At 39.7% G+C, this 11,879-nt stretch overlaps 1 protein-coding gene across 3 annotated transcripts in view; it reads left to right on the top strand.

Annotated features, from left to right (window-relative positions):
* Window positions 1–11,879, top strand: part of LOC139454343 (1-phosphatidylinositol 4,5-bisphosphate phosphodiesterase gamma-1-like) — a 102,019-nt gene that overhangs the window by 38,377 nt on the left and 51,763 nt on the right. For all 3 annotated transcript variants that reach the window (XM_071235975.1, XM_071235976.1, XM_071235974.1), the window contains exons 18-21: window positions 369–538; window positions 1,904–2,110; window positions 9,220–9,339; window positions 10,103–10,274. In XM_071235975.1, the coding sequence (XP_071092076.1) occupies window positions 369–538; window positions 1,904–2,110; window positions 9,220–9,339; window positions 10,103–10,274 (669 nt within the window). The remainder of the gene's footprint in view (window positions 1–368; window positions 539–1,903; window positions 2,111–9,219; window positions 9,340–10,102; window positions 10,275–11,879) is intronic.

Raw genomic sequence — 11,879 nt, 5'->3', positions numbered from 1 at the left:
CAGCCGCTGAAACCTATGGTCGTGAGTTCGAATCCGAAAGTCACCCTGATTATGTTTCTAAATTAGTTTTGTCAGCACGATATCCGTGCTCGTGGATTCATTTCTAGACGGGGCGGTCGAGTAGCCTCGTGGTTAAAGCTTTCGCTCGTCACGCCGAAGCCCCGGGTTCGATTACCGACATGGGTACAATGAGTGAAGCCCATTTCTGGTGACCCTTGTGATATTGCAGGAATATTGCTAAAGGCGGCCTAAAACCATACTCACTCACTCCCTCGGTTCTAGACCTTCGTCACTTCCCTCTGTCTTGACACACCTGAACTAAAGCATCATTAAATAAAACTCACCCACTCACTCACACATCTTCTCAGGACTACGACAGCGAGGACGAGAATATTGAGATGGAGCCATGGTTTCATGGTAAACTTTCTCGGGGACGACGGGAAGCGGAGGAGCTCCTGAAGGAGAAGAAATCTCATGGTGATGGCACCTACCTAGTCAGGGAACGCGACAACGGATCAGGATACTCAATATCATTTTGGTAAATATACGTCACATGTTTCTCACAAACTTTGTCAAAGCCTGTTGTGTTTAAATGAAACACATTAAAAGAACAGTTAAGCAGTGTCCTGTATAGACCTTGGTGGTTGATATGGAGCCTGCACTGTGGCATCAGTCTGTCGTCCGACGTAGGTCCTTGAACGACCAATGTCAGACTTTCGCCAGAATTGTCCAATTTGCTAAAAAGAAATTAACACAAACGTGATGAAATATCATTAAAATGTGCTTTTTGTATTAGTTGCTTTTCTAGCCCAGAAAGGAATAATTTATTATTTGTGCTATAATGTGAAATCGTTGTAAGACTTCATGGTTGTTTCATGGTGGCAGTTAATGGTGGAATGTTACAGGGTATGCCGGCATGTTACAGTTAATGGCGGCATGTTTCAGTTAATGGAGGCATGTTACAGGTAATGGTGGCATGTTACAGTTAATGGCGGCACGTTACAGTGTATGCCGGCATGTTTCAGTAAATGGAGGCATGTTTCAGTTAATGGCGGCATGTTTCAGTCAATGGCGGTATGTTTCAGTTAATGGTAGAATGTTACAGGATATGCCGGCATGTTACAGTTAATGGCGGCATGTTTCAGTTAATGGAGGCATGTTACAGTTAATGGTGGCATGTTACAGTTAATGGCGGCACGTTACAGTGTATGCCGGCATGTTTCAGTAAATGGAGGCATGTTTCAGTTAATGGCGGCATGTTTCAGTAAATGGCGGCATGTTTCAGTTAATGGAGGCATGTTTCAGTTAAAGGAGGCATGTTACAGTTAATGGCGGCATGTTTCAGTGAATGGTGGAATGTTACAGTGTATGCCGGCATGTTTCAGGTAATGGAGGCATGTTACAGTTAATGGTGGCATGTTACAGTGTATGCCGGCATGTTTCAGTAAATGGAGGCATGTTTCAGTTAATGGCGGCATGTTTCAGTAAATGGCGGCTTGTTTCAGTTAATGGAGGCATGTTTCAGTTAAAGGAGGCATGTTACAGTTAATGGCGGCATGTTTCAGTGAATGGTGGCATGTTACAGTTAATGGCGGCACGTTACAGTGTATGCCGGCATGTTTCAGTAAATGGAGGCATGTTTCAGTTAATGGCGGCATGTTTCAGTAAATGGCGGCATGTTTCAGTTAATGGAGGCATGTTTCAGTTAAAGGAGGCATATTACAGTTAATGGCGGCATGTTTCAGTGAATGGTGGAATGTTACAGTGTATGCCGGCATATTTCAGTTATTGGCGGCATGTTACATTTAATGGCCGCGTGTTATGGTATATGGCGACACGTTTCAGTGTACGTCTGTTTTTCAGTATTTGGCTGCATGTGTGAGTTTCTGACTGTGTGTTTCAGGCTGAGCGGGAAAGCCAACCACTGTCGGATTCAATCGCGAGTTGAAGACGACGGAACAAAGATCTACTACTTCAACGACAGCACGTGTAAGACGACAGTGAAGGAACTGCTCGACTACTACAGAGAAAACCCATTATACCTCGCCACCAACAAGTCAGTCCTCCTCAATGAGTCCATCTACCACCCGCCCGATTACATCACACAGCCGTGAGTCCAGATTCTTTCGTACGCTGCCGGTCAAAAGAATGTTTTGGTGTTCAATGTTATACCTGCATTCTGATTAGCTGAATAGGTCACCTGTTATTGCAATCATTTCCTAATGAATGTAAAAAAAAATAAGCCACGCCCACTACGCGTGCTACTTTTATCACTACGGAATGTAGTAGAATCCCAATAGAGTCGAGTAATTCCCTTTCAGCTCACGTGCATCGTCATGCACATGACATTCATCGTCCAAACTACCATTTTAGACCGAAAGCCGAAATAGAATGAAACAGCAATAGTGCAGGCTCGTTTGCCTGTTTTTCTTTCCTGGGTTTCACAAATTTCATGTCTTCCGTTTCATTTCTAACCAGCCTTTTTCCAAGTACATGTGTGTCCTCCCGTTCACAGGGAACTAATGTTTGGATCTGACGGTAGCTGACCATGTCATCTGAAACAATCGCCTTATCCCGGACATATTTGTATTTGTACATATTAGTGTGACTATTGCAGTTGTTCTCGCCTCTTGCCTTGATTGACATATCTTATGAACTTTGTTTTTATCCTACTCTCCGTTGATTGGCTACTGACTTTGCGGACGTCTCAACTTTTGTGCATGAATTAAACAATCACCTGATTCATGTCACGCCACAATTTGTCTTCCTTCACATGAAATGTTTACCACTCTCGTCATATTTGTTGGCTTTGATATGGGCAACTGTTTTTGGTTAAATTGTTGTAGATATTTTCGTTGTCGAATTGAAATACAAGGATTGACTGTATATTTTGTTCGGTTCATTGAATCGGAAAAAAAGATGTGCAAACGGTATGAATCTGTATATCTTCAGCTAGCCAATCCTTATTGTTTTACAGATGGTACTTTAGCTAGTCAATCCTTGTTGTTTTACGGATGGTACTTCAGCTAGTCAATCCTCCTTGTTTTACATATGGTTTTTGAGCTAGTCAATCCTTATTGTTTTACAGATGGTACTTCAGCTAGTCAATCCTTCTTGTTTTACATATGGTTTTTGACCTAGTCAATCCTTATTGTTTTACAGATGATACTTCAGCTAGTCAATCCTTCTTGTTTTACATATGGTTTTTGAGCTAGTCAATCCTTATTGTTTTACAGATGGTACTTCAGCTAGTCAACCCGTCATGTTCTACAGATGGTACTTCAGCTTGTCAATCCTCCTTGTTTTACATATGGGGAGAAACCGCATTATTAGTGGTTCATATTGGGAAAGGGAGGTCACTCTAAATTCAAACGGGAGCTTGTTTTCCGTTGTTTTCGTATTTGCGAGAAATGGCGTCAGAGACGCTGTACCCTGTTGGTCCAGTTATTAAATGCCCAGCTTATCCCTAGGGTAAAACGTATTTTTTAATTAAATGTTTGAATGCATTATATGTTTATGTTTCCATCCGTACATCTTCTTAGATTGGTTTAGTGCTGATAACCATTTTCTAAAATGTGGGCCCACATTGTTCCCGTCATATATGGTGTTCGAAACAAGTGGGCCCACATTTGTATATCGCTTAGTGGGTAGACGTTCTTCCGTCATAGTGATTGCAACAGGAGGAACCACATTTATAAATCGCCAAGCTTAATTAGCCTGGCTTACTTGTAACCATTTTCTAAAATGTGGGCCCACATTGTTCCCGTCTAGTCCGGTAATTAAAGGTTTATTTTTCATGAAGGTTCAACAAAATTGACGGAAAAGGTTTTTTAACACATTTCACTGCCTTGATAGGTCTACTTTAAAAAAAAAAATAGTTTACCAAAATTTGACTTGGGGAAACACCCAAAATAGGTCAAATCCAAGATGGCCGCCATCAATACAAACGAAAATCGAAAAAGTAAAAAAAAAAGAATCAATCAAAATCTAAAAATGGATGATGACTCTATTTATAATCAACTTCATAAGATTAAGACAGGGGAATATATATTTAACAATTTTAAAGTGAAATCTTACACAGAAATAAATTACGGCTGCCCGAAATGTGAAAAAAATGCAATTGTTCCATATCGGACTACAAAATACTTAACACAGGCTTATAAAGAGGGAATAACCCTGCAATACTACAGTTTACAAGTCAAACTTACTATCAATTTAAATGTCTAAAGTTCAAGACAGTCGCACTCATATATTGGACATGAAGAGACGATTATTCAGTAATGTCAGAGAAGTCATGACTTGGTCCATTTGAAAATGTCATCCCTTTGCATTGTCCACATGCTGAGGTACATTGTAGACAAAATAATTCTGCATGAGCATGTGTTTTCATCACACTTTCCAGTGCAATTGTATCTGATTATTTTCAACAGAAATTTAGGAGTGACAGCTTGGTGCCTTGTGATTGGTTTCAATATAGTGCCCTTGTTGCTCTTGTGAAACGTCCAGCCCCATTCTGTCGCATCCATATTGTTGCCTAGCCAGGTCTGCACTTGGAGTCAGACTCGTTGGCTGGGCAATCTGGCAGCATCTGATGTCGGTGGAAGGTGTCGAAGGGGTAGGTAATTTGAGCTTGATACATACCTTCTCAGTGAATTTTGTCACACGTTCAGAATTCAAATCCAAGCCAGGCATACAGCCGCAGAGGATTGCAAGTGCCTGATTACCAGCCTGCTCGATTTCTGCATGGTTTCCACCTGTCACCATGAAAACCTTTGAATATTCCTGAGACCATCCCTATGCCATATGGCCTCAATGTTGTGTCGGTCCCTGACAATGCATGTACAAAGAGCAAAGAATGGCTGAGATTAGGATCAAGGATCATCTGTAGGATGAAGATGTCAGTGATCTTTGTACTTGTCTGAAGAAAGATGGCCTCCAGTTATTCTCTGATGGGTCTCATCCTTGGTAAAAAAAACACCACAATAACCATCAACACGATAAGAGCATTGCAGAAGTGGTTCCTCAAGAAATGAGCCCGCACAGCTTGTGACACAGATTTGCCGGACAACATCTGATCTGTACTACCCTCTGAATATACTTGAGTGATGATCTCCTTTAACACAGATCCAGCCATCAGATTCCCAACTGTACCCACAAAACTCATCTAAGTATGGAATCCCCCCAAGACCAGGGCTATTCGATGCAAGGGGCTCTCAGCTGGCCGTGATTCGATGATCATGTATGCAATTCACCAAAGTTGCTGGTCGATTGTAATAACCGGTGTGATTCCATGTCGTCTGGCATATTTTGAAATATACTCCAGCGTTGATCTGACACAGGATTCGTCACATGGTGTCAAGTTGATAATCAACAATATCTCAGAGCTCTTCCTGGGGTATGGAATGTCAGAATGGAGCAATTGCGTGCAACCGGAACACAGTGGTCAACACACATAGAAGTGGCGCACTCCACAAACTATCTAGTTTGCTATTCTTTTCATCAAGACAGAAGTCACCAATTGGTGAATAGATAATGTTCGCCAGCACTGCCTTTGGATTTCTTTGTGAGAATGGTTTGACACTGTTGATTTTTTTAACATCATCCAAGTCCACCTTAACTCTTGGTACCCTCCGTCTCACCATCTCGCTCATAGTATGGATTGAGCCAGTCCCATCAAACTTTTTGCTGGCATGATCTATATAACCAGCCTGGTATTGCACGAATGTATCTGCAATGTCTCTAATTAGGTGAACACCATGAGTGGTCACCGAGAATTTTCTAAATTTACGAGGAGCTGAAACCGAGTTGGCTTATCATATCCACTAAATTACGATGACCATATATGTGTTATAGTGTGATACTTTGTCAAACTTGTCGAGGAGGCAGAAATGATGGGGACATTTCGAATGCATTATTGCCTGACCCAATGACGCAGCTCAGCTCTTGATGATAGTTTGAAGGAGGATGAGTAATGCATGTGGGAGGTAATCAAGATTGGTGTCAATCAATGCCATCTGCTCATTGTCGAGATACACATCAACATGTTTCGACATGCTCTCTACCTGCGTATGAATGTATCCTCCTCCAACTTTAATCAAACTGTCCATGTCAGATTTGTCCACCTTTGCAACATTTTCATATGCCGTAAGAGATGCAATGTTAGGTTGTTGCCTGATTTGTTATGAATACCTTGTTCCCATAGTGATTCATGAATTCCCTTTTCAGCTGAGAAGTAGTGTGTAGTTGATCATCACTCAGTGCACTCATTGACTTCATAATGTGATGCAAATTGTCCAAAGGAATCGTTTCATCATCATTCTCTTCCAAGTAATAAATGGCAATCTCAAATGCTGTCATCTAGGACATACACTTCGGTCGACCAAGTCTCCGTTTCTTTGGTGGAGCCTCCCCATGTTCAATACAAGCTGCAGGTATACTTGTCCCTCTCCGAAAATTCTTATCACAAGCATGGTGATGGATAGCTTCTTCAGCTGGTAGATTGTATATGGGCACAATACTTGACTGTACCATCTTGGTCCAATCATCTTGCCTGTTGACACAGTATGTTGCAGACATATGTTGAGTAACTGAAGAGCCATCGCAGGGCTGAAGTACACTTCTATATGGATGTTTGTACAAGTACCACATAGAAAACAGTGAGTTTTAAAATTTAAGGCTTTAACATATGATCAAAAGGTTTCAGCTACTTTGATTGCCTTTGGATTTTTATGCATACTTCGACACTGTCTGTGTACCAACAGGCTACAGTTGTATATGATGTCTGGTGCATCGAATTTACAGCAGCATTTTGCAATCAACTTCACATAATCCTGGGGTTTGTCCAGGTTAACTGGTTCCATACATAGCAAACAAGTCGCCATCTGTGATCTACATAGGACACCTTCAGTTGAGAATAGTCACCTGCGAATAGTAATAGTTGATAGAAATATGGTTGACATGTGTCCAGATACAAATGTTGCTTTTCCGATTATAGCAAATGATTTTTGTGCTAAATGTCTTGATTATATCTTCTGAATTAACTTTTAATAAAGTTTCTGAGAAGCTAATACCATTTGAGAAAAATAACTGCTTCCCGGAGTTTGGATTATCTCCCTTGATTTTCCTTTAAACAAATGTTGATGTTAATTTTAAGGCTCTGTTTCAAATTTTATATTTATATTTGTTCATATTTTCATCAGTTATTCCTCTCTAGAGCCAATCAACTATATATTATACAAGTTTTCATTTTAGCTATAAAAGAAAAATAGCTTATACATACCTTTATGTTCTTGAGGTCTATCTTTAAGATATTGTATGCTCGGCCGCCATTTTGAAGAAGGGAATACTTTGGGTTTTTTCAATTATATTTGTTTCTAACTTGATTATTTACGTGAAGACAATAAACTGCATGATTTTATATGCAAAACGTCAACATTATAATAAATCGGTTCATGTTCTGCAAGAATTACTGATATTAACAAATTTATGTACTTTTTCGTCATTTTGAAGCATTATTTTAAATTTCTATGTGAATTTTCCTTTCAAAATTGTTAAATATACATTCTTTTGCATTTATCCTGGCAAGCTAATATAGATACACTCATCATAAATGTTTTTTTTGTTATTGGTTCCACGTTTATGACTATTATTACTTTTGTTGGCGGCCATCTTGGATTTGACCTATTTTCGGATGGTTCCCCATGTCCGATTTTGGTAAACTATTTTTTATTTTAATGTATAGGTGCCAAGGCACCAAGATCCAGCAATAAACCTTTTCCGTCAATTTTGTTGAACCTGGTCCTTTTAATTACTGGACTAGTCTTATAGTGATCGAAACAGGTGGGCCCACATTTGTAAATCGCTGGGCTTCATTGGGTTGACTGAGTCATTTAGACTTGTGGTCTCACATTTGCATGGGTATGTGACATTATATATTATTCTCATTTTGTAATATTGATGGGAAATATCTTTATAATTATAAATGCACACAAAGTCTTTGAAGTTTGAATAACGTCATCATAGCTGACCACACTAGTTTTGCAAAAATAGTAACAAAGCAATAAAATTAGATCTACTTCAAATTAAATTTACAGAGGCAATACCACTCATTCTACTTTTTCCAGTATATCACATCAATCTGATCATAAGTTTGCCGCTGGAAATATGTCTACACTTGAATTGATCTCGGACATGACAGTCATGATACAAGCCTCAAACTTTTCCGAGAACTTGTTCCATAAAAGGAATAACTCATGAATATTAATGACCCCACGACCTAGTTTGGCGATGTTCGTAGAAGTGAGTCCTGCTGTATTGTCATCGCATTTGTACATTCTAATCCAATTATAAGTCATAATACTTATTTTAAATAGACAAAATAGCAGTTCGTAATGCGGGTTAGTTGACATTGTACATTGTGCGTTTAGTTTCGAATGTGGGCCCACCTCGAACTTTCGATTAGGCTAACGGAGTTAGCTCCCTTCTCAAACCACCAATAATGCGGTTTCGCCACAGATGGTACTTCAGCTTGTCAATCCTACTTGTTTTACATATGGTACTTCAGCTAGTCAACCTTTCTTGTTTTACGGATGGTACTTCAGCTGCTAGCCAATCCTTATTGTTTTACAGATGGTACTTCATCTAGTCAGTCCTTCTTGTTTTACGGATGATACTTCAGCTGGTCAGGCCTTCTTGTTTTACAGATGGTACTTCAACTGGTCAACCCGTCTTGTTTTACACATGGTACTTCAGCTGGTTAAACTTTCTTGTTTTACAGATGGTACTTCAACTGGTCAACCCGTCTTGTTTTACACATGGTACTTCAGCTGGTTAAACTTTCTTGTTTTACAGATGGTACTTCAACTGGTCAACCCGTCTTGTTTTACAGATGGTACTTCAGCTAGTCAATCCTTCTTGTTTTACGGATGGTACTTCAGCTGGTTAACCTTTCTTGTTTAACACATGGTACTTCAGCTGGTTAAACTTTCTTGTTTTACACATGGTACTTCAGCTGGTTAACCTTTCTTGTTTAACAGATGGTACTTCAGCTGTTTAACCTTTCTTGTTTAACAGGGGGTACTTCAGCTGTTTAACCTTTCTTGTTTTACAGATGATACTTCAGCTGGTCAGGCCCTTTGTTTTACATATGGTACTTCAGCTGATCAGGCCTTCTTGTTTTACACATGGTACTTCAGCTGGTCAATCCTTCTTGTTTTACAGATGGTACTTCAGCAGTGTGAACAGGAGGGCTGCTGAGGAAATGCTCAGAAGAAATCCTGAGGATGGTCGCTTTCTTGTAAGACCAGGATCAGCCAAGGACAGCTTTGCACTTTCGTTTAGGTATGCAGGGACATTACTGTCTTGGTTCTATTGTTGTTATGTTTGTTTGTTCGTTGTTTAACGCCACACGTAGCAATATTCCAGCTTTATGACGGCGGTCGGCAAATAATCCAATCTGGACCAGACAATCCAGTGATTGACATCAGAAGTATCTATCAATTGGGATATGATGACATGCATCAACCAAGTCAGCGAGTCTGATCCCCCAATCCCACAAGTCGCGACTTACGCCTTTTACGGCAAGCATGGCTTGCTGAAGACATATTCTACCCCGGATCTTCACATGTATATTGTTATTATAAGACTGAATAATATGATACCATATAATGAAACTATTATATGGACATGTGGTGATAGATAATATCATGCGCATGTAGTCTATTAATATTTTGTTGACTTAATGTAAATGGTCAAAAGCCCATATGTGTGAACGAGAGTGAAACGAGTTTGGTTTTACGCTGCTTTGAACAGTATTTCAGTTACTAATATATAACGGCGTGTCAGCTTCATGCGGGAGGAAAGTTATGCGGGTCATAGTTGCTAAAACACAAGTCAAGACTGGGATTCGAACCCACAGTATAGGATTCTGGAACGCCTAAGGGACGCAACTCTGCATTAGCAAACTCCGGTGCCGAAGACGACTGGGCTAACCGCGCACTATAGATAATGAATAGGCCGTTGGATGTACTCATATTGAATCTAGTAAAGGTATATTTCATCATTCTCATCAATGAGAGTCTGCAAATCATTTTTGATTTTTCAGATATCACGGCAAAATTCGTCATTTTCGTATCAGCAAGCATTGCGGGCCATACGTTCTTGGCCTCTACCGGTTTTCCAGTCTGGTGAAGCTGGTGGATTTCTTCAAGAAGTCCCCACTGTACAGAAAGATGAAACTTGGGAAACCGGCAGTGGGGTCGACGACTGATCAACAGGTAAATATGGTTATACAGACTAGCTTACTGGCTTATAAAGAGTTATAAAGACTACATTGTCAAAAGGTAAATGTGGTTATACAGTCTACAATGTCAACAGGTAAATATGGTAATACAGACTACATTGTCAACAGGTAAATATGGTTATACAGAGTATATTGTCAACAGGTAAATATGGTTATACAGAGTATATTGTCAACAGGTAAATGTGGTTATACAGTCTACAATGTCAACAGGTAAATATGGTTATACAGAGTATATTGTCAACAGGTAAATATGGTTATACAGACAAGATTATTGGCTTATAAAGTTAGTTATAAAGACTACATTGTCAAAAGGTAAATGTGGTTATACAGACTAGAATACTAGTTTATGAAGTAAGTGATAAAGACTACATTGTCAACAGGTAAATATGGTTATACAGGCTACATTGTCAACAGGTAAATATGGTTATACAGAGTACATTGTCAACAGGTAAATATGGTAATACAGACTGCATTGTCAAAAGGTAAATATGTTTATACAGATTAGATTACTGGCTTATAAAGTTAGTTATATAGACTACATTGTCAATAGGTAAATATGGTTGTGTAGACTAGATTGTCAACAGGAAACATTAGCCATACAGACTAGGTTGTCGGCTGATATGGTCAGTTATATAGACTAGATTGTTAACAATAAAATTGTAAATCAATCAATATATGCTGAGGGACAAAAGAAAGTTTCTTGTTTTTATGTACATGACAATTGAAAGACGTGTTGTGAATATCTGTTTAACCATCACTCATTCCTGTAATAGTTTGAAGTATGTAATCTGTGGCTGGGTAGTTTTGTGTAAAAATAAATTGGTTCAATGAATACGGGGTGAGAAATGAATTTGCGGTAATATAACCACTACCTTGTTTAAAATACTGTAATTTTGTGCCGAAAAAAATGCAAATGTACCAAACAAGCATATATAAGGTTTAAATCAAATTATATTTATGTGGAAGAATTCTTTGAGGGCTGACGGTTTCATGTGAACTTGTTCGTTAGATTATTATTCATTAAGGGTCTTGTTATTCTAACCGCCCCGAAAAACCTGGAAATCCGTGTTAGAGCTCAGTCAGGACTTTTACTGCCGTCCTTGATAGGACCATTCCCGATTAAAATTTGTCAAACGTCTGATCAAAATCCTGTGATTCGTGGCGGGAAATTCACAAACAATCAGATATTGTTCAGGAAGCGTCTCGATTCAGCCGTTTCGAGCGGAATTCCTTCCGATTCTCCCGTTCTCAATCCGAATCTGATCCGATTTGCATCCTCCGCATGGTAACAATCGACCGAATCTGTCCTGACAGCGTCCCGATTCTCCCGAATGCGATGCGACAGAGATCAGACAGTGACCGGAGAGTGAACCGACAAAGACGGTTCGCATTCGGCAAGATCTGGACGCAAAACGTAAATGAACAATTCATGCCCGTTCATCACGACAGCGTCCCGATCCACAGAACACCGTCCAGACAACACAAGACGTTGTCACGAGTTTGATCCGATACAGCAGAATCTGTCACTACATAGTCACGATTGTAATCCGACTAGACAAAATCGAGTTTCCCGAATGTT

This window comes from Haliotis cracherodii, unplaced genomic scaffold (genome assembly GCF_022045235.1).
Source record: "Haliotis cracherodii isolate W230 unplaced genomic scaffold, xgHalCrac1.p SCAF_10, whole genome shotgun sequence".
NCBI lineage: Eukaryota > Metazoa > Mollusca > Gastropoda > Lepetellida > Haliotidae > Haliotis > Haliotis cracherodii.
The sequence above is the reverse complement of the archived record's forward strand: the minus strand, read 5'-3'. Positions and strand labels throughout refer to the sequence as shown.